Consider the following 24495-nt stretch of genomic DNA (forward strand, 5'->3'; position numbering starts at 1 on the left):
CTAATGAAACATTTAGAGATAAGAACACAGTGCCTATTTATACCAACCATGCTATCATTCACAGTAAAGCAGAAACCAAAACGGGTAGGGAGCAAATCTCTATGTAGTTACTCATCAATCAAATTTTTCTTCACTACTCATTCCTCTCCTAATATCTGCATGTCATAAGCAACCATGGATGACAAGATTGCACAGTTTTATGTAAAAAAACCAACCACTTGACCATAAAGAATAAAGAGATAACCTTGTGGTTAACAGGCTGTTCTATGAGGAAAAAAGAGTAAGTTCACACAGTCTTAATGATTTCAGGAGAGAACTGAACAACCAGATTCAGACAGGCACTGTGCCACCAGTAACATTTCCATTCCGGTGATCCAGCTTGAGTGGGATAGATGGAGGTTAGTTCCATCTTCAGTCTACCCACAAGCTTTTGTGGAGTGCCTAAACATAACAAACATGGAATTTAAGTGATTCTGCAAATACTGCATCTAGAGGTAGGCATGTGACTTTTGCGGTGCTTACTATCTCAATGCCTGGATCTGAAACCCAAAACTTTGCTGGTACCTTTAAACATCAACCAAGCACTAAGAAAAACAGTTTTAATCCAAGAAACACATTACTTTTCTATGTTCTTCATCCACAACCGAATTCCTCTGCAAAGTCCTCTCATTTTGCAAAAATTTCTCCCCCCGCCCACAGTACTTCAATAATGTTGATCTCGAAATGCTGACTAACCTCTGATTTCTGGGCTGTGGTGATATCCTTGGAAGCATTTTGGACACTGCAAATATCCTGAAAAAAATCAGCATTTCTCCATGTCAGGACAAGAAAGAGAGAGAGTATTGCTCAGATGTAAACAATACAGCAAAAAGGTATCACAGGGGATTCCAGGCCTCCTCAACAAACTTCACCTGGCAGGCAGTGGCAGGAGAGACACGTGTCCACTTACAGCTGGCACACTCACCGTCGTGTATGCACCGTGAACAGCTGTTAATACACAGAACAAGAGATTTTGTAAGATGAAGGGACTCAAATCTAGATTCAGTCATGAATGTGAAATTTCGAGTGACAGAAAAAATGCACAAATCCAAGAGAAAAACCCAGCAAGCATGTAATGAAATATGTAGAACATAACCTGAGTCTACCCTCCAAACCTACTGTTCTGTTCTGCTTATTCTGAGGACAAATTTAGTATGAAATAGAGTCTGTGCTAAGACGCTGAAAGTCATATACTTCTGAAAAGCAAGAAGCAGGCAGAGCATTATATTTTATTTTGCTCTGATCTTCTCTGATATGTAAGTGGCCAGTTAGTACATTCCATCCCGAATAGGGCAAACTTCCCAAACTTCTACTCTGTGTGCATAAGTGTTAGCAAGTATTTCTTATTTATTGTTGCCTCTCCTTACCAAAAAATAGCCCCGTTGGAGACCAGCTCATATCTGATGCATTGATCAGCACAGAGGATGGCCAAGAGCAGCATGCTCTTCTCAGCTCCATCCATGCTGGGAAATGCTGTGCCTTAGAGGAAAATAGTTCCTTCTCTATGTTGCTCCAGGGACCAGGCAGCAATGTGCTACTTCCCAAAAAGCAGGAGTTCAGTCTCATGCCAAGTTGCCTATGAATTAGCCTCCTCATAAAGGAGAGAGGTGTTCTGAAAGGAAATACTAGAGCTACCTGGAGTATCTGTTAGTCAGACCTAGATTTTAACAACCACGTATCATAAAGGTTTTGGCCATGTACTGGGCAGAGAACAATTGCATTGTTCTATTGCAAGCTCTCAACAATGACTTTGGCTCTGAAAAAGAAAAAAGTACATATATGTACAGAACAACAGGTATTTGTTATTGTTAGCAGATTAGATGCTTTTTTTCTTGTTAAAACGTATTTGTGCTATCCTTGTACCACATTTGAATCATGTCCTGTTCAGTTAAAGAACAGCTTCATAAGGTGACTTTCACAGATTCTCTTGATTTCTCTGACCTAGGTCTTATCCTGAGTACCAGAGGCACCTTTTTCACAAGAACAAAAAGGATTTTAATGTCATTATGACATCCTTTATTATCTCCTCAGGCACTCAGTCATTCACTCATTGTAATACCTCTCCTACAGCTGCTAGAGTCCCATTAAATAAAAGAGTCATCAGAAGAAGTACCTTTCTAAAGGCAATCAAAAAAGAGGAGAAGGAGGAAATCGGCCAAGAAAAGGGATTCAGCTATCTTTAATGAAACGTATTTCCTTAATAACAAAAAAAGAACAGTCACACTTCCAGTGCAAACACATAAACCTCCTAAAGAACTGCAGTAGGAAGCAGGTTCTTACTTTTCCAACTGAAATGTTTCTGTGATATTCCAAGAGCTTGAGGACAGCGACGCTTCAAGGACCAGACAATCTGGAAAAATGTGACTGTTAGACAAATGCTGAATATTACAAGAAATACTTGTTAAAAAATAACTGATCTGAAGACTTGCATGCATTCAGTTGTTCTCTACGTGGTACCCACTATCCCTCATAAACATATTCCTCACATTTTTGTCTAATAAAAATAACTAGATTTTGTCCTTCCATAGCGCCCTTCTGCGAAGTTATTCAAACGCTACGCACACTCATTAATTGAGCTATATGCCACCTATGCATGATACAGACAAGTAATGTTATTGACAAGATACAGATAAGGAAGTGTCACCACAAAATAAGGATATAAAATCATCTCCTGAAGAACACACAGTATACCTGTGGCACAGCCAGACCCTGAATTCAAGATTTCCAGTACAACAGAACAGACTGTTCAAATGCAGGAGACCCTGACATACTGTACTTCTATCTCTTTCTGTCTCACTTGGGTTTAGAGTCTTCTTTTGTAATCTATGCAGTAGCAATTTTCATCCTATTTAAATCTTTTATGATTGCATGAGTCAATTTGCTATTATTTCAGCTAGTAATTACTATACCGACAATTCACTGGCAGCTGTGGAATGAAAGAGGATCTTCTCCCATGAGCAGAATACCACATCGAAAAACAGAGTTAGATATATACCACTTAAGCCATGGTCTCTTTCATCTGTGTGCCTGCAGATGTGTACGTCTGCAAAATGAATGAGTGTCTGAGATCAAATGAAACCCACGTGTGCAGACCTTCCTAGCTTTCCTATGCTAAGAAGCAGGATAGCTTTTTAATACAGGAAAGCTACACAGATTTCAAGTATATCCACCTTGCAAAGGTAGAGAAAGCTTTGCCTTTATCACAGGCTGGCTTGTTCAGATGAAAACCAGCTTTGGCTACATTTAAATTGCTAAATAAGTGGTATCTCCTGGCTCCACATGCCAGCATGGCACTTGGGCACTTACTGCACAGGCCACCTGACAGCTTGTTAGAAACAACCCTTGGGACTGTTGGTGTGCTTAAATACCTTGCTAAATGGAAAGCAAAGCGTCTGACTTTAAAGTTATTTCAGTAATTGAAGATGTAGATGAGCATGTACAGACACTTTGAAATCCTCCACCATTTTTATCTTCAGAAATCTACATGTCTGCAGAGATGTCTGCTGGGCACAAAATTGACTGAATGACTTTCCTGTTCATCGTATGAGAGCTCAAACCATGAGCTACTAAAATGCAATATTTTAATGGGGGTAATAAGTAAAAGCTTGAATTTTATCAGTGTCTGGCAACGCTTTCTTCTAAGTTTATTTAAACACTTTAGAAAGAATACTGTCAAAAATGATTTCCTGATTTTGTCTATATTGAAATTTATGGAAAACAAACATTGCTTTCTGCATGACCTGGGCTGACCTTTGAAATCCACCAGACTGTACCGAATAGCAAGTATTTCCAAGTCCCTCCCCCTACCTCCCTCCCTACTTTGCTTCCTTTCTTCCTTCCCTCCTTCCCTCCTTTCAACCTCCCTGCAACCTCCTTTCTGGTGGCTGTAGACAGTGAAGAGGTGTCCCATCAACATCTGCAGACTGAACAGCCCCATTCCCCTCAGCCACTCCTCGTAAGTCCCTTTTTTAGTCCCTTCAGCAGCTGCACGGCTCTTGTGTGCTCATACTCTAACAATTCAATATCCTCCTTGTAGCAAGGGGCCAAAGCCTGAACACAGTACTCAAGCTGCAGTCTCATCAGCGCTGTGTACAATGTCACAATCACCTCCCTAGTCCTGCTGGCCTTGCTATTTCTGATGCAGGCCAGGATGCCATTGGCCTTCTTGGCCACCTGGGCACACTGCTGTCATCTAACACCCCCAGGCCCTTTTCTGCTGGGCACCTTTCCAGCCCACACCACTGCATGGAGTTTTTATGAGCCACATGCATCACCTAGCACTGAGCCTGGTTGGATGCCATGTGGCCAGATTTGGCCCATTGATTTGGCTTATACAGATCCCTCTGCAGAGCCTTCCTGTCCTAAATTATTAAACAAAACTGGCCCTGAGACTGAGTCCTGGGAATGCCACCTGTGACCAGCTGCCCAAGGAACTGAACTGTGTTCACTGTGACTCTGAGCCCAGCCATCAGACAGTTCTTCACCCACAGAACTGTACGCCTGTCTAAGCTATGAGCAGCCAGTTTCTCCAGGACAAGATACCCACAAAATGCACAAAACAGATCACATGATTCATGCATCCAGTACAGATCAGGTCTCTAATTTTGAGAACAACTTGCGAGCAGTGTAGCAAAAGAATGAGTGCAAATGGATTCAACCAATAACTTAGAAAGATTAAAGAAATTCAGTCAGACACAGACCAATACATCAGTGAAATTGCTCTTTTAGAAGAAAATCACTTTCTCACAAGTGTCTAAATTAGGTTGAAAGAGTTCACTGAATGTTGAGATTATTTTTTATACAGATATTCACACTGAGATTTTCCTTGTATTTATGCTGGTACAGCTTGGTTTGAAAACAAATTCAGCTTGCAGGTGAGAGAAGGGCTAAAATGGGTTAATCTGTCAAAGCAGAGCATTGCACCAGCACTGCTTCCATGGCTCCAGCCAGCTTGACTGGCCTTGCAGCTTCCCTAAGTTTCCTTACATATCTGCTAACTGCATCATGTAAATGTAGGCCCCAAGGCTGAGACACTGCACTGCTATAGGCTGATTTGAAGAAGCTGCTTCTAGTAACAGGTTAATGTGCTTTATTACTCCTAGAGAGAACTTCATAATAACAAATTGTTAATGATCAAGAGTACTGTAAGTATACTCAAAATCACTTGACAAAATAGGAATAATTTTTTAATGACATTTAATATAAAGTATTACTTACTGTTCTAAGATCTGTATTTATGCACAGTTCTCTTCAGTAATAAATACATAAATAATAATGACAGCAAATAAGTATAAAATAAATGTAATATTAAGACATACCATGATCCAGTATCACTGGAGTAGCGAGATTGCAGACACAGGATGAGTTTTCCAGCACTACATTTTCATGAGGCATTTCAATAGGTTTTACAGTTTTTATTATACAGGAAGTAAGAATTTTGCTTATACTTGCAGACACAGAAATCTATAAAACGATAAGAACATAAGCATTCAATAGATATTTTGTAATAGTTGTTAAATAGCCCCCTTGCCTCTACAGAAAATTTCAAACTATGAAATGTAGAAATATAATCTTTTATTCAGCAGCAGACAATTCATTAGACATCTTCTCAAAGGAGAAGACCTCTCCCAACTGGAAAAACAATACAAAGAGTCCAGAAACGAACAGCATTGCTTACTTGCACAAATTAAATGGATCTCTAATGAATGTGAGGGGAGCAATCTAGACTATTTTGGATTTTAAAACAAGAATTTTGCTGTAGCAGTATTACATGCTGTTACAGTTCCTTCAAAATATTTGAGTAAGAATTACAAATCCTCACAGAGAGCCAACATTTGCATCCATACCTAAAATGCACTTAATTATGAAACAGAATTTGTCTCGTAATTAATTATTCTTTGTTTCTGGCTGAGAGTGCTTTACAAATGTGAGCACATTAATGCATTCAATCAGGAAACCAGAAACAATACCATGCAGATTAAGTGGCCAGTCACAAGACTTGATAATCAAATACTCAAGGCTATGTTTGCTGAGAACAGATACTGAGCAAATACTAATATCAAGCACTTAAAAGGCGCATTTGTGCTAGCCTGTGTGTCCCAGTGAATGTTTAATAACTTGTTACAAAGCTCAGAACTTACATAATGAACTCAATACATAGTCACTGGAAATATGAAAATAACTAACACAGTGATATAATGGAAAAGTTGTCTTAGTCAGTAGAGCAAATTTTTGAGACAACATCATGAAGATGTTGCTTCAAGATATATTTTATAGGAGAGGAAGAGAACATCTGTCTGATCTACATATTCAACTTACAGAGTTTTCCAATACATTTGCCAATTGTTGAGGTAAGAGGGATTAACGTATGGAACATCATGTCAAAAGAAGGGAAGCTGCAATAAGTAATAACATGACACATTTTAAGTCACAGTAAACAAACATGCATAAAACTGGGTGTACATACCTGATTTTTGGCAGGGAACCTTAGCAGGATTTTCAGATCTTTATCAGGTGCATGTGAAATGCTAAGCCAACCCTTTGTGCTGTTTGAACGTGTACAATTTTCTTTTAATGTGCACCTAAAATTATACATAAGATTATACTAGCTTCCTTATGGTGGCTTTGATTTCAGACACTGTACTTCAACTTATTTAGTATGCTATTGATTTTTTACAGGAACACTATTGATTTTTTACAGGGAATATGGTTATAATTGCAAAAAGCTCCAGGGAAACAATCAGTGAAATCTTCTGCTTATCGAAATAAATTACAATGCATTGATATATGCTCTAGGGACCTAATTAAGTCAATGGGACTCAGGCTAATGTTAGATGCTTGGCAAGTAACAACAGACTTGGTAGTCAGGGACAGACTTCATTACCCCGAATTTTGACTACTTCATTGTACAGCTCTGAATCTGACCTCCCCCATTTCCCTCTACACTCAATGGAGAGAAATATGCTCTTTCAGGGTCAAGTTATCCTAACCTATTTTAGACATTAATGCAAAAATGAAATGAACCACTTTATGAAAGCTGCTGTTTCTCTCCAATGTAAATAACAGGAGATGGGGGTGAAGCTCAGATGTGGAACCACACTTTGAATGTAAAGCTGAGATGAATTAATCATTCTTTCCAGTCACCTCTGTTGTCCACTGATATGAATAGCAATCTTTGCTTTTGATTATAAACACCTGTTTTGAAAAGGTAATTCAAAAAATATATCTCATTCTTCAATAATAAAATTAATTTCAGAAGTAGGATAGCAAAAAGGAAATGAAAATGTTACAGATGCCAAGTCGTAGGATGAAGAAACTATACAACAGCACAAAATTAAGAAACAGTGAGGAAACACCAGGATATATAAGTATTATAAATATTACACAAACGAAAAAACACAATAAGGAATGGAGGACGTTGACATACAAATTAGATGGATGATCACTGAGTCTGAGAAATGAATCCTTAAAATACTACCTGGTGTGAACAGCTAATGAACAATTCATGGATTAACTTCAAGTAATCTTCTAAAGCAAGCAAGTAAAGTTATTTCTAAATGCATGAATCTTAATGTTAAAAGTGAATATTCATAAATAGAAGCAGTATTTAATATTAATGTTTTAATAACAGCACTTTTCTACAAAAGTAGAAGTATGCTTAGCTTCAATCACGTAACAGTGACATGTGCCTTAGGGAACTATTCTTTTGCTAAAAATTAGGAATGTGGACATTCTTGAAACACACGGACCTTGATACAGTCTTTCCACCAGGAGCTCACTGCATAAATATACTTTGTGGCAATGTGGTTGCTCTCCAGAAGGAAAACACATGAAAGAGCTTAAAAAAAAAATCTATCACTTCTGAAAATGCCCAAAATAACCCAACAAACCATACAAGCCATAAAGCCATCTTCTCTTTAAATCAAGACGTTGGCAACAGTAATGCATTTAAACACAAGGTCACTTCCTTTGTGGTCTAACTGAGGAAACTGCTAAGAACTTTGTGGAGCTTTGCATCTGAATACATTCAGATCATAACTACACTATCAGAAATTGAGAGTATGTCTGACATATTTCAAACTGACTTAACCAGTGCAAATTTCAGTCTCATTTAGGTCTTTCTTCACCTTACTGAGATCGCAAGGATCCATCAGCACTGTTTTAGAATCACAAAGGATGGATGGGATCTGTCATCAACAGATGCCCATAAACCCAATGCTCAGCTGTATGTAGTTAAATAAGTCTAACTGGCAACATGACTGGCAACTGGAGACATCCAACAGTTTTTGATAGGCTGAAAATCACACCCTTGAACATACAAGGCAACATGCTTGTCATACTTGACACTAAATAAAGACATGCGTTTCAGTAACATTAATACTAAAATATTAAATAAGAAAACGGTTGATAAAGCTGAATGTTCAAAACTGTCCTAGGACAAAGATACTTATATTCTTAGACCACCAGAGCAACATTAGCAGTGAGCCCGTTTCTCTCATCTACAATGAAGAACTTAGGAGCTTCATGGCAAAAATGTACTATCATTTTTTACCAAGGACTGTACTTGTCTTCATGTCAGGGAAAATTTGTTTTTATGCTCTAAACATTCCCTAAACATTATGCTCTTTAACATTTAAACAATGTACAAAGGAGAATGGTCATTTCATAGGAAACAGCCACACGGGGAAGTAGAGGATCTGATGTCTCTCATCACAAACTTTAACAATTGCTTTGTAGAAGCAAAGAGTAAAGAGTGAGTGAATTTCCCTCACTAAGGGTAAAACTGTTTTGTTATACCCCTATTTTGAGACAACATATACTGTTTGCAAGCACACTGTAACGAATGTAAGTATGGTTCTGAAAAGTAACATACGAATTCAGATAGCTACTAAGAAAGTGAAAATATGAATGCAGCAAATGTAGCTGAAAGATTCTGGACTCCTTTTTCCCTGGAAAGTCAGACTGGATCAGGCCCTTTACAACACAGAAGAGCATTAGCCACAGCAGCAAGACAAGACACAAAGCAAAGGGTGAGGTTAATTAATTAACTGGGAAAAGAGAGCAAATTTAGGGAGAAGGACTCTTAAAAACTTCCATGGGAGACAAAGGGGCACTTTCTGCTTTCGACACCCCCGTAAACTTCAGGATCAAATTTCAGGCACACATAGACATATTGTCTTATTTCCATATTGAAAATACATGTAAAACATCAGTGCCTTCTACTGGAATAACCGTAACATAATTTGGATAAATATGGTTCATCTAGAAAATACATAAACATTAAGAGAAATCACACTGTTCTATGACTAATTGTTTTGAATGATGTTAAGGGAAAAGGGGAGTATGTATATATTTGTCCCTATGGAAGACAGAGTAGAAACAGAGTAGTAACATTTTGTTGCATTTTGTTTTCACTTATAATAAGATATGTGTATTTTTCATCAAAATACTGGATTGAGTTCACAATGTCTTAAAAAAAAATTATTATGTAATATATTGCTTTAATGGACATGCATGGACATTGATAAAATCAGACCTCCCTCCAAAAAAACAGGCATTTAATGATGCTAAGTGCTAACAATGAAGAAAATATATAGGTGTTGAAGAGGAATCACATGACAGTAATCAATTTTTTCTTCAAATTATTTCTGTTTCAACTAGGTGGAAACTTACGGTGATTTCCCTCATAAGAAGGGGATTTACTGACTGATAACTGTTATCTTTATAAGATAACTAAAAGCCTGAAAAGCTTAACACTGTAATTTATACAGTCTAACACGGTAGCAAAAGAGAGAAAGAGATTTTGGAAAAAAAAAAAACCAAACCCAAACACTACAGAATAAACACCAACTCTCTTCTGATAACCACCTTTAGAAATGCAAAGGAGCAGATTTTCAGCAAAACCATGGTAACGTGGTAAAACAAATCAATCTCACAATCAGTTTTCTTTAATGTTTTAACCAGTGGTGAACTGGTATAAAAAGAAGTTTTATACTGATAGCATCTGATGATGTTGGGAACATTACCGTGCAGAGTAGGGTGAGACTATCACACAGAAAAGCTTGGATAACTTTGAAACAGGATGACATTTCGAAGCATGAAGTACAAGAACATGTACCTAGAGCAATAAAAATCTCACAACCCATATGTGCTATAGACTGGAAACTCATCAGCTGGAAAGAAAACAGAGAAAGAGAAGGGCCTGGGGGCTTTATTTGAGCATGGATGAATGTGGCCCATCAATGTGATGCAGTCATGAAAGACATTTGTGATCCCAGGACACACTAAGTAAGGTGCTTCCTGGACAGACTGGGAGGGATTGAAGACCGCTGAGCAACGTACAGTTGAAATCTCCTTTGGATTAATTTGATAGCTTTGGCCATCCTTATTTGAAAAGGATGCACAAAAACTTCACAGAGGGTGAACTTCAACAGAGTTAAAGAAAGCAGTGTCTTATTTTAAAGGAGCTTAGTGAAGTTAGCTGTTTCAGTGCTGCAAAATGAAAGTGAAGAAGGGGACTGTTTTCACAAAAACAGTGAGAAGATAAATGTGAGGGATGAAGAAACCCTACTGAAGCCAAAGCAAAGTGGGCAACAGAACAGGCAAGTATAACCTGCCACCAGTATGTATGTGATGAAAACAAGCTGAGAGATTTTAACTAGGAGAAAAATGAAATTCTTGAAGAGTCACACAGTAAAGCAGGGAGAACAAAAGGCCTGTTTAAATTTAAGATGGAGCCTGATGAGGGTTGCAGCTGTCAACACTAGGCTCAAAGACCCAGGAGCTCCTTAAATCCAGGCCAAAGACATGCAATAGCTTTCAAACTTGATTCAAAGAAAGCAGCAAAACTAATCACTCAGATGCAAGGATTAAGCGTTTAGAAACTAATTCTCCTCTAGCCTAAATGAAAAGCAGTGATTCCAAAGCACTATGAATACTGAAGGCAACTGAGCATCCTTCCCCTGTTCTCCAATGCAAGTGACTCCCTTTTAAGATGCTTCAAGGACAGTTTTACCCCTCAATCAATTGTAAAAACAGAATATTTCTTCTTTTTAGCTTAACATACATTTTATGAGTAGAACTCAAAAATCTGAGGGCTAACACCTGCATTAAAAGGTGCACAATTCCTTTTCACATTACAATGAAGCATCTCACATTTATGGCAATGATTGATTTCATAAAAATTCAGTAGATACAATCTTTATGCTGAATATCCCCAAGCCTGCAAAAATGTACACTGAGTAATAATGCATTGCTTTTATATGCAAGGCTAAAACACCAGAAAATACCTTTGATTCAAAGAACACCACCCACAGTAGGGATCCTTTGCAGATAAGCATTCTTGCTCGGAAACATATCTACCACAATTTGCAACTGGTATTCTTCTCACCTAAAACCAAAGAATGCAATAATACACTGAATTAAAATAGCCTCCAGAAACAAGAAAATTGAGGGTTACCATAAAAATTCTGACATCAGTCAAGCACGATCCCTTCAGAGAAGTTTCCTTATGGACTTCCCTCTGTCAGAAGACCTTTGGATAGAAATGTGTGGCCTATTTTACACACGCTGCATTTTGCCATCAGATGGTGAAACTCCTCTGACAATGACAATTTGGTTCTACTACTCAAAGGCCAGCATGGACAGAGTAATGCAGGAAAGTCTGATCAGCATAGTGAGTTACAGGGAACAATAGAAAGGAGGCTTATTTTATGAACAATGCTCTGCTTAACAGCATAGTTTTCCTCTCATCAAAACTGAAATTTTTAAATGACTGATGAAGGTGCATTCAAAATGCATGCGCAAAACAAAATGCTTCTGTGTTTACATCAACATGTCAGGTAACTGCATGTGCACACCGGAACAAGCGCATGCAACTAGTCAGCATGCATGCAAGCAAATGCTATTTCAATAAGCAAATATAGATAATTGTGGCTATATTGTATGTATCTATACTTGTACATTCAGCTTGAATATCCTAGTCAGCCATTTTCAGAAAAGGAAAGGAAAAAGAAAAAGAGAAAGCTGTTTACAAATACAATAATGTTATTAATAACAATGTTAATTAATAGTATTAATAAGAAAAATATTCCTGATTCAAGCCATTTGTTTACAAATTTGTAAGTTCCTATGTTTTGTGAACAGAAACAAGGATATGTAGCAGGTATGCATATCGGTATTTACTTTCTTCCAACCACAAATTGTAAAATTCAATTTACCTGCAGATGTGTGAAATAATATGCTCAGAAACTAACCAGCATCTTAAACAACTAGCAATTAAAAACAGAAAACACAGCGTAGATGTCTCATTTAAGCTACAGGAGATAACTAGAGAAGCATGTACTCCTAAAAACTATTGTTCCTCTTTATCAAGTTGCTCTTTCACCAGTGCCTAAGAAAATGGAAGCCTTTCCCTTGAATATTGACATGTTTACATATTTTTGACTGAAATCTTGAAGGTTTCTGCGCATGTGATATGTGGTTTGTATCAGTCAAGAGTTCTCCCACCAACTTACCCACTCCCTCAGATGGCAGGCTATTATTTATGTTTGCTGCTGGAGAAGTGATCTTAATGTAAATAAAGTAGCCATGTGCTGGGGTAAAATCCCATCCTGCTCAGATGGCCCTCATGTTTTTCCTGACATTTTCCCAACTACTGGTGAGACAATGGAGCTTGCTGAGTTAATTCTCAGCAGCCCTGCTGCAGGACATGCTGCAACAACTGTGTGGGTTACTGTGAGCTGCTCTTAGCTTAAGATGTGCCTCTGAAGTGGGTACCCATGTGCAGAAGCTTACAGGATTGCTCAGCCTCACCTTGTTAATCAGTTCTAATTGTGGAGTTGTTCTTTTGTTTGTCTGTTTGTCTGTTCACTCATTTGTAAAGTCTAGGCCTACCTGAAGATGATGACAACTTTATTACTGACTTCAGGACTAAAAATTCAAAGCCATCTCTCAAATTAAGAGATTTCTCCACATCAGAAAATCCCCAACTGAATAACAAGCTCTAGCCTACCAATACCTGGATCACTACTTCAGAGGAACCGTCTCCATAGAATCTAGTTTTGTGTGCTACCTTCACGCTCGATTCTGTATAATGCCAGACTCCAGGAAAAAAAAGAAAAAAAAATTGACTCTCTTGACTGAATGACATAAAATAATCAAGGGATTAAGGGCCTTGCTGGATCAGAGCAAGAGTGGGCAGCACCATGGAAACAGAAGCTCTTCTAAGCTCTGCAGAAGTGCAACCAAAACTTAGAGAGCATAACCCGATCTTAAGCATAAAGCTGGTAACTGCAGAGTGGATGTTACGGTTTGGACTCTGACTGACCCAAACCGATACTTCATCTATAAATGGCAGAAATCCTTAAAGCAGCAGTTTTTATTTGAACTTATTTATTTTTTTAGTGCTGTGCTTACCTTATTGGCAGAGAACAGATAGATGTAGTTACTATCTACTGGATCAAGTCGAAGTTTGGGAAAAATAGAGGTTTCTTCCTCAATTTCGTACAAAATCTCTGGGCAATTAGATTTCATATCCTCATTAAGAATAGCCTAAAAAACATGAGAGGAAATTATTCACAAACCCCCTTATCGGCGTGTTAGTATTTTAATCCAAAATCTAATTTCTGTTCTTTCACTAACAACATCAGAGATCTCTGAGATGATTTACTGTGCCCTGATACAGTTCATGTGCTGCACTGGCTCTCGCGCTGCAGAAAGAAAGAGGAAAAGACCATCAGAACAAGAATTTCTGGAACATACATAGCAGATATAAAATTTTGCATGCAACCTTCTACTGCTTTAGTGTATGAAACATCCCGCTCATTGAGTATGTTCATGATTGGTGCAGAAACTGAATATGGAAGAGACACCTATATCTCAGAGTTATATTGTGTTAAATACTTCTATGAGTGGAGAAGAGTACTATTCTTCTGAAAAAAAGGAACGTCGAGGCACCCAAAATGTAAATGTGGTTCTATGCTAGTAATTTGACAGAAGTTTCTTTGTGACTTTTCTGGGTATACATATAAGGTGGTGTTACATCATATCTTGCCCAACTGTAGTTTTCTATCACCCTGGACCACCAAATTCAAGAGACTCAGAGATCACAAAAACTTTCATTTGCAAGTTAATAAGCATACTAACACAAATACAAGGTGTTTTTTTTTCCATAAACATGACTAAATAGAGTAGTATTCACTGTCTTCACTGTGCTAAGGAGACATGAAAGACTTTGATTTTATTTTTCAATATCAAAAGCACAGTTTTATCAAATGGACAAAAGCTTTTTCAACAGCATGAAAAAACAAAACAAAACAAAAAAACACCATAAAAAAGCCATCCTTTGCAACATAGACAGGAAATGCCCATTTTAGCAAAACTCAGAAGAAATTAAAGCATAAATGATGTTTTGCTCAATGGTTAAGAAGTTTGAGAGTAAGGTGAGATGACTTTCATTTCTGCGTGACTGATTTAAACTATCTAGGTCAATTATTCAGAAACCAAGGCAAAATGGGCCTTGAACTTTCTAATGGACAGCTATTCACATGACACAGGCCAACAAACCAATAAATGTGCTGCCTTCCAGTGATCCTCAAATCCACCAATATTGAGTATTTCCACTGGAAAATGTTAAGGCATTCAGAAAGAGAGCGAATGCTCCTTTAAAAGTACATGATCCTTACAGGACCTTTTCCATTATTATCATTCAGCTGGGTTATCTGACGGAGGACTTCTAAGCTCAGAGACAACCACAGGACACAAACCTTCCAGTCAGGGGCTATAAAATGTGTATACTACCCATAGGATGTAAAGCAGGGGGCCCTGGGAAAGTGCAGAAACCACAGAGCTTTACAAACCCATGGGGCTGTGCACAGGAAGGGGAGCAAGAGGGACAAAGAGGGGAATAGGTAGGAAAGAGTAGAAAGGGGAAGAAAAAGGCACGTCATAGGTAAAACTGAGACCATTAATACACTTGTCTGGCCAGGCCCTGTGCCTGATCACTGCTGCCCGCCCTATCTTCTCACATTTTCTATTAAATGTTTCCTTAACATTGTTTTTACATCTTTACACTCCTACATGTATGCCATGGGGCAGGAACACCATGTATTCCCAAACTAGCTGCGCGGGGGCACTGGTGTGGTGAGGTGGGTGCAACAGTTGAATGGGGGCTGTGGGTCAAAGCCCATGTGCCTGGTGCTGCCCGCCAAGGCAGGGCAAGTGTGCATGGATTCCCAGGTCTAGTGTGCTTGGGATGTGTGCGTGTATATAAACCTGAAAACTTCAAGCTGAACGAGCTGACAAATAGGCAACCTGTGAAGTCCAGGGCCTGTGATCCAGACAGGGGTGTAGGACAGGTCCAGGGGCTGTGCTGGTACTTGAGGGACCCATGAACTTCAAGCTGGACTAGCCAGCAAGCAGGCAAACCAAGGAGCAGTTCCAGGGCCTGGGGTGTAGGCAGGGTGCTGGGCAGACAGAGCAGAAACAGGGACTGTACCTGTATGTGAAGGACCCATGAATATGTGTATGTTTGTGAACCTAGAGTATGCTGTGTGCCTTCTTGCACCAGTGAACTTCTGTCTCTCCCAGAAATGAGTATGGAGTCATGGCTCTGTGTGTTGGCATTTTATGTGAATCATGTGCCTGGGCAGCCAGAAAGGCAAACCGTACCCTGGGTACATCAAGCATGGTGTTGCTAGCGGGGCAAGCGAAGGGACTCCCCATTCCGCTCTCTGCTGGTGAGGCCTCAAATTGAGTACTATATGCAGTTTTGGGCACCACAGGAGAAAAAGGCCATAAAACTATTACAGAATGTCCAACAGAGGGTTACAAAGATGATGAAGGGTCTGGAGGTGAAGACTTATGGAGAGTAGTGGAGGCAGAGAGGTGTGCTCAGCCCAGTGCAAAGGAGCTGAGGAGAGGCCTGATGGTGGCTGCAGCTCCTCACAGGGAGCTCTGCTCTGTGTGACAGCGACAGGGACTTGATGATCCTTATGGGTCCCTTCCAAATCAAGATATGCCATGACTCTATGCTTCCCATTACTGATCATGTCAGTGTCCTATCTCTGGGAGTGCCTGTGTCTCTCTGGGATACGTACTCAGCTTTGCTGATGGCTGGACCAAAAAAGGGGAAAGCAGCAGCCACACCCCAGTCTGGGCAGAGACCCTTGGGTCCTCAGGCATTGGGCTGGGTCCCAGCAGTCAGACAGGAGTGAACTTGGACTGGAGTGACTGGAGGAGGCAGACATGCTTTTTATCTCACTTAACAGAAAATCAAAACAGGGAAATAAACGAAAGACAGAGTAACTGAGAACTCCAACAGTCCATAAATTGATTACCGAGGGCATTAGCAGATTAATGAAATGTTTCCCTGCTCTTTAAGCAGGATACATAATTGCTTTTGAAAGTTATCTTGTTCTTCAAGGAGCAATGCAGCAATTACTTCACAAACAAACAAAAAAGAAATAGAGATTCCAGGTGGTATATCTGCTCATAATGCAGCACCTAAACAATAGGACACACATACTTATTTGAACACAGTAGTAGTCGATGCAGAAGGGAGGAATTCCCATGCTCTACTTACCTTCAGTAACTGTCCATCATCTGTTCCCAGAAAGAGAACGATCTGATTTAAAACAACTGTGCCATAAACAGCCACTAATCCAGAGTGAATCAAGGTGGGTGATTTCTTGATTGATTGTACCTTCTGAAAATCAGATATAAGAGAAAACCATTACAAAGTTATTCACTTGTACTACAAAATATTTATAAAAAGAAGAATCCCTGGGAAGATTCTCAAAAAACTCATCTATTTAAAATAGCATGGTAACATTTTTATTCTGGCAGTACTTCAGAGCAACATGTCATTGGAAATGGCACATGTAACTCCTTTTTTGTATACAGGGCAATTGGTCACATCCATGATAGAGAATACATCTACTGCAGATAAACCACTGATCTCAGTGGGACACAGACTTGGTCTAAAAGCTGCACACTAATTTTCAATATCCTTTCTCTTCCTTGGGACATAATGCTCTGAAACTATTCTGGACTGCCAGTACTTCTCAATGCAACCATTTTTTTCCATCACCTGACAGCACCTATCATACAGGCTACAGATACGCTCAGCAACCACATGAAAAGATATGCAAATGTTCTGGAGAAAGGATGTATTTCAAACACTCAGACTCTTTTCTCTTGCCAGAAAATGCAGAGCTTCATCCTCCCCAGTATGGTTTCCTGCTTTACACTAAAAGGAAGTTGAGACTTGCATACTACGTAAATATAAAAATGATACCAAGCAGCACAAAGTTCAAGTCAGGCAGGACATAAATGTACTTGCACAAACTTCAAAATCAAATGTTACCTATAATTCTCTGACCAAGCTGGATAAAGTTAAGAGACAAATGCATGTAAGAAGCTCATGAAAGAAAACACTGTGTAGGAAATCCCTACATCTTGTGGAGCAACGAAAAAAACCCATACCAAACAACCCCGATCTACTTTCACTGCAGAAAGCCAAGTGTGTAAAGGAAGCCCCCTCTGTGTGAGAGGCTGGGGGAAGAGCTCATGCAGGACGAGGCCTTTGAGAATAACCCCATAGGTTAGTTTAAAATGCCCAGAATCTCAGCCTCAAGGGCAGGTTCTTAAACCTACAGGAAAACTCTGAGTGCAAGAACCTATTTTGCATTATTGCACTAGACAAAGTGTGAGAATGGAGTATTAAAATCTACATTTTGCAGAAAGGTGAAGGCATTTCTCAAACTTATGAAGTCAACAAAAGACTTTTTTTTCAATAACAAAAAAGAAACAAATCTATAACATGGTAACAGCTGAATCCTACTCTCCTGCATGCTTGAATGCTGGCTTAACCCCAAAAGCCTTTCCACATAGAAATACATTTTTTCTGAACTGCAATCCTAAGTCAATTAAAATCTTTTTCAGTCATCTGAATTATTTTAATTAGCTTGCAAGAACAGCCATTTGGAGTAAAAGAAGACTTGATTAACTTTCGTATTTAAAGATCTTTTTTCTTCTTTTTTTTTCATGCAGCAGGAAGAAAACATAGGAACTGCCATGTACTGGCACAGAGTTTCAGTAAAACCCACTTTGGCATAAGATTCCAGTATCACAGAGGTCTCTTTTATATATGGGGAAGGAAAAGTGATTGCATGCATCAGAGGGTAACAAACTCCAGCACTAGTACACACAATGAGCCCTCGCTCAGACCAAGGAGTGAGGAGATGAAGTGTTCCAGCCTTTGATTACCAAGAGAGTTAGGATTTTTTCTCTCAGTGCTCTATATAGCAGTGCTAGGAAGACAAACCACCCCAGGTTTCCTGCAGACACTGTACAATAGGATCACAGAAGAGGGGAGGACTCACCCAGTCTCTGAAAAGCCTTGCTGCCAGATTTTATTTTGACCCACATACAAGTAAAATAACTAGTGTCATATCAGTGCATCTTCCTCATCTGACTGAGGAACCAGTACTGACAAGTGTGGAAGCCTCCTCCCCTCACTCCGCTTGCTAGAGGGAGGGTCAGCACGACATTGAGCTAATGTAGATAAGAAGAGGAGGAATTTAGATGGTGGGCAATCACAACAAAAATTGTCTTCTCTCTTTTGCAACCTATTTCTCCATTTCTGCCCATTCCCTCCAGGGTGCAGCTGCTGCTTTCACCCTTCTGTCATCCCTTTTCCACATGCATTTATTTTTTTAACAAGCCCTTTTACTTCTTCCAGTGTAACTAATGGGGTTACAGCACTGTAGGGCCTTCCAAAGCTTTTCTCTTTCACAGCAAAATCCAGCCCTAAAACACATTTACAGTCTAAACTTCTTTTATACTTGAAGAGCCATTCACCTCCACAGTCATCTACCCTGTAACACTTCCAGGTTCATACAGAAACAAGAAATGCAAACGAGAAGACAACAAATACTGCTATAGAACATTTTTGGTTTTTTTTTTAATTCTTCAGTTGCACTCTTCTATTTTAATCTATTGTTTCCCAGAATCTTCACAGCCATAGGTAAGCCTACAGATTTCCTGAATAAATTTACATTTTTGCCTTTAAAATCAAGCTTTCAGTGCTGTTTGGTTATTGGCATTAAAGTTATTTTTATTCATTTCATATTTTGCATCTCATTTTCAGATTTCTCTCCATATGATTCCAGCTGCAGCAACCGTATTCACACTTGTCTTTCTGTCTCGATTTCCTCTTGATTCTCACACCTCGAAGGGAAGGGCAGCACTCTAGCTCAATCAGCTCTCAACATATTGCAGTTGGCCAGTAAGTAAAAAGTAAGGGTTTGAGAATTCAGAGTGAACAAATGGAAGCAACTATACGAAAGGACATAAAATTTGTGAACTCTGTATAGCAACAGTCAACACTACAGCAACAAATAAATGTCTTTCCCAATGGGAGAAATCTCCTGGAACCTCATTCTGAAGGGACCACCCTTCAACCTCTTCCATCAATTTTTATGACGTCAGTGGGTAACAAACTTATATATCAATGCATGCTATGAGCCTTTGTTATGGCTAAGGAATGAGGAGCTGATCTGTTGCAAAATTTGATATCTATCAGTTGTTTTTAATTTGTATACTGCATAGCAATGCTAGGAGAACAAACCATCCCAGGTGAGCAGACTGCAGAACATCAGGGAGGACAGTAGGAAATGAGGGTCTAAACAGAGACCCTGCAGACACAAAATCCTGACCTTCACAATGCAAGGCAGGAGGGACACTCAGAGGCTAGACCTGAGGAAAAGCCAGATTGAGGATTCTGAGACACAAGACAAGTTAGAAGCTTCTTGCAGCAGAAGAAATGTTCCACCTCTGCCCCCAGCTCTGAATTTACAGGATCGGTAAAGTGCTCTAACAACAAATGAGGAGGGAGATAAAGCTCTATTAAGGAAGGCTTGCAAAGCAACTGGGCTTGAAATGAACAGTAACAGAAAGAGCAAGAGGAAGTGGTGGGTGACAGCGACTGGAGATTCCCTTCTGTGAGAGATGAAGGCACACATCTGTTAAACAGTCATGCTGCTAAAACAGGTTTCTTTTCTTAGGTTTCTTGCAGAGAGACTGCCAATGATGTTCCATCCCTTGGGCTACCATCCAGTGTTGCACACCCACATGGACATCTAAGATAGTGCCTAGAGAAAATGAGGACTACAGAGCTCTGGAGGAGGGAGGAGTCCAGGTCTTATCAGTTCTACAGGATCAGTGAAAGGTGATGCTATGCTGTCCTGACTTTGCTACTCACGAACAAGAAAGAACTGACTGGAGATGTGATAATCAATGGCAGTCTTCTCTGTAGTAACTATGAAATCACTGAGTTCAGAATCTTGAGGGGAGTGAGGAAAGAACAACAGTGCACAGATGCTGCACTTACAGGCTTCAGCTAGTTCAGGGAAGTAGTCAGTGGGATCCCCCAAGAGGCAGCTTTGAAGGGCAGGGCTTTCAGGACAACCTGCTCCAAGCACAAAACTCAGGAAAACAAGCAGACATAACAGGAGATGGGCTAGCTAGCAAAATCAATGTTCACCTTGTGTTGAAAATGGCAAGAGACATTGTGGGCAACAAGAAGGACTTCTGTCTGTGGAATGAAAAAGGGGATGTTTCAAGTGGACATGACACTTAAAAAAATCATGGTGGGAACAATTAAGCAGAAGAGGTTGTTCAGAGAGGTTGTGCAGTTTCCATCTGTGATGGTTTTGAGATCCAATAGAACAAAGCCCAGAGCAACTCTGTCTGACCTCAGAGCTCACCCCTCTGCATGCAGGAGGCTGAATGGAGACCTCCTCTGATGCTCCTTTCAATGTGAATGACTCTGTGGTCCCAAAGAAGAAAATCCTCTGCTCGAGTCCCCAGGCTGTCGAAAGTTTCCATTAAGAACACCTGGGAAAGCCGGATGAGTAAAAGCAACTCTACTTCTTACAGATACTGTGAGAACTACAGGTCTCATGTGACTTATTTCCAACACCAAATATGGACACTGACATTGAAAATTCACTGTAATTGGACAGAAATATTAACTCTAGAAATGTTAATTTGAGAAGTCTGCCAAACATCAGGTGAAATACGTGGGAGACGACTTTACTACTGGAAAATTAATTGCAGGATCAATTTAGATATCAAATGATATTTAGAAGTCTGTAAATCTCTCCTTAAATAAAAGATTATTAATCATTTTTGAGTGAGTTACTGCACAAATTCAAATGTAATTTCTGCAAATTAATGGCCATGATTAAACTGATGCAACTGTTGACTTCAAAACCTGATTTCAGTCAAGCTTCCACCAGCTAATATTTGTCCCAAGACTCTACACTAAGCTTGATAAATTATGCAGCATATATCAATTCACATGTTTATCACCCCCCTGAATAACACAAAAAATCAGTGAACAGGCCGTTATCTACTTGTACCAAAGAGCAGACAAGAATTCAACAGAGCTGTCATTTAGTAGCTATCGCAGCCACTTTGCCTTTTTTTTAGGATTTTCTCCCTCAAATATTGTAAGGACTTGTATTTCCCATGCAAATTTTTCAACCACAAACCTAATTTCCAGATTTCTCATTGTGGGTAGGTAATTTCCTACAACTCTCTTCTGTCATTGTTCTCTCATCTGAACACTTTTCCAAAGCATCTGCTTATCTGTGTTGTACTACATCCTGGGATCTCTATTCTAGTAGCTCCCTGTCAGTCACAGGACAGAAGGAATGGCTTTCTAAAAGCTCACAAACTACTGGAAGAAATTTGTGACAGATTCCAGCATGCCTCATATGTCCTGGCTAAGAATCTTCTAATTTATAATTGTAATCACTGAAAAAGTTTGTCAGTGCTCGGTCAAGTTTCTGAAAGGAAACTGAGAAAAAGATTTGGCTAATTCAGATTTAGTATCTATAGAAATCCTGAAGTCGATGTGCTTACATACATGTAGTTTGTGCGATCAAGTCAGTTAACACATACAGCTCAACAGCATGTGCAAGGAGATACACACAAAATGAAGAGATGTATGGATCAGAGGAAAACCAACTAGTTACAGAACTGCAACAGGTTTTCAAAGTTCAAAGTTCTGTTGTCTCTTGCTAGTTATGGATCATGTCTCTGTAATACAGTATAGTATACCTCCAGAATAAATATTGCCAACTATGACAAAATGCTTTGTGTATGAAATGAAAGCAAATTTAGCTTCTTCTTATGAGCAGAGATTCCAAAGGGTTTTCAGCAGTCACATACTTTTTGATAAAGCTAGTAAGCAAGGATTTTAAAAATTACTCATTCTGAATGACAGACTCAAATCCTGCATTAAACCTTACTGCAAATGTCAGCACTGGCCTAAGCACTGATGAGAGACCAAAGAGATTACACACCTACAATGAGATCCTACAGGATGGCAGGCAATTTGGCTCCAATCCAGTGAAGTACTCCAGTTCACGCTTAACTTTAAATGCATGGGCATCTGCCCTGATGATGATGGAAGTACTTATATGCCTAATGTTAAATATGCCCTTAAGTGCTTTACTGGGCTGGGGCCAGAAAGCTCGGTACCTTATAGGAACAAGCTCACAGCGGAACATGCAGCAATAGCAGGGCAGGAAATTCACAAGCACAGACACCACAGAGCAAGGAATCCAGGAGTACAGATACCTCAGGTAAGCCCTGAGTGTACTACTGAGTCATAGTGCCAACACAATGCAAACACAAGCAGCTGTGTGACAAGCGAAATGTTGTGCTTAAAAGTAATCAGAATAGTTACAGAAACGTGAAGAATGTAACAGAATCAGAAGGAAATCAAACTGCCACTAATCCTTAGCATATACTCTTACATAAACCTCATTTCTGCAGTGAATAAATGGTATTTGCAGTTCCTCCACAAACTGTCAGGACATGTTCATGCACACATACCTCATCACATCTTGTCTCACCTCTGCAACTCAAGTGCATCTGGTGAAGATGACTAAAACATGCAGCACCCTACAGACATGACATCTTCAAGGCTTATGTTGAACAAGGTCCATCAGTCACAAACACCATGCAGGTCTTGCATTCCAGGCAATTACAACATCACAACACGTTCATCTGATCAGTATAAACAGTGTCTGTAAAAGACTAGACTTAAGGCACAAGGAAGCACTGGTGCTTGCTGCTATTTCTACGCACTCTCTAAAACGTGCTCTTGGCACTTTGTGCTACAAGGCACTCCTTTTTGGCCAGAACCCCTGCCAGCTGTGGCACACACGTGCCTGTATACCATGCTGTACACTGTCTGCCTGCCAACTCTGAGCTCTGCATGCTTCTGAGTCAGAGAAGGGTATGTTCCACTTTGCAGGGACTCATGATTTGGTGAGAGACGGTAGAAGGATCCGGGCTAAAACAACCCAGAAGAAGCAGCATATGGGCCTGTCATCTCCAAAATTACTCTGCATCACTTTCGCCTAACCTTCTGTACTATAAAAAACATATTAAAGCTGAACTAGATACTTTTATTTCTGTGTTTATAAACTAAAAGCATATATCCTTAGCTTAAATAGGGAATATAATTAGTCATGTAATGTTACAGGTCATAGTATTACACAACACTCTGATGTCCCACTATCTCACAAAGTATTAAAACACCATCTTCCCATCAGTGGTAAACTGCACTCACTGTTGTGCCAAAACACCACGATTAAGGATCTCGCTGGAGTCAGGGACATAGTGTTAAGCAAATAACCACTTTGATAATCTTTAATGTTGAGGTTCCTCAGTATAGTGCCCAATTATAACCTACATTCCCAGGAGGAAGACTGACCTTTTGGGATAGTAACCTTGGAGTAACAGGAGTCTGATCTAAATCAATGCTCTTGGAATGGGTCCAGAGGAGGGCCACTAAGATGATCAGAGGGCTGGGGCACCTCTCCTATGAAGAAAGGTTGAAGGAACTGGGCTTGTTTAGCTTGGAGAAGAGAAGGCTCCAGGGAGACCTCATTGTGGCCTTCCAATACTTGAAAGGAGCATAAAAACAGGAGGGGGAACGGCTGCTTATGAGGGTGGATAGTGATAGGATAAGAAGGAATGGTTTTAAACTGAAAAAGAGGAGGTTTAGGTTAGATTTTAGGAGGAAGTTTTTCACACAGAGAGTGGTGACACACTGGAACAGGTTGCCCAAGGAGGCTGTGGATGCCCCATTCCTGGAGGCATTCAAGGCCAGGCTGGGCAGCTTGGTCTGGTGGTTGGTGACTCCGCACATAGCAGGGGGGTTGAAAGTATTTGATCATTATGGTCCTTTTCAACCCAGGCCATTCTGTGATTCCATGAATCCTTCAAGATGTGGGTTGCTCATTTTTGGTGTTCAGCCGTTTGGATGCAAAGGAGAGAGGTACACAGGTCAGACAGACACCAGCCTCACCTGACATGCATCACCTTACTCTGTGAACTCCCAGAGACTCTTCCAGAATTCCTACTGTGGGGATT

At 39.8% G+C, this 24495-nt stretch overlaps 1 protein-coding gene across 1 annotated transcript in view; it reads right to left on the minus strand.

Annotated features, from left to right (window-relative positions):
• PLXNC1 (plexin C1) overlaps positions 1 to 24495 on the minus strand; it is a 68252-nt gene that overhangs the window by 41312 nt on the left and 2445 nt on the right. Inside the window, exons 2-9 of the mRNA XM_052667362.1 lie at positions 16622 to 16744; positions 13456 to 13590; positions 11328 to 11428; positions 6506 to 6620; positions 5358 to 5502; positions 2320 to 2389; positions 912 to 987; positions 736 to 792 (exon numbers count right to left, since the gene is read on the minus strand). Of these exons, the coding sequence (XP_052523322.1) occupies positions 736 to 792; positions 912 to 987; positions 2320 to 2389; positions 5358 to 5502; positions 6506 to 6620; positions 11328 to 11428; positions 13456 to 13590; positions 16622 to 16744 (822 nt within the window). The remainder of the gene's footprint in view (positions 1 to 735; positions 793 to 911; positions 988 to 2319; positions 2390 to 5357; positions 5503 to 6505; positions 6621 to 11327; positions 11429 to 13455; positions 13591 to 16621; positions 16745 to 24495) is intronic.

The sequence above is a fragment of the Tympanuchus pallidicinctus genome, unplaced genomic scaffold (genome assembly GCF_026119805.1).
Source record: "Tympanuchus pallidicinctus isolate F22 unplaced genomic scaffold, pur_lepc_1.0 scaffold8, whole genome shotgun sequence".
In the NCBI taxonomy this organism is placed as follows: domain Eukaryota; kingdom Metazoa; phylum Chordata; class Aves; order Galliformes; family Phasianidae; genus Tympanuchus; species Tympanuchus pallidicinctus.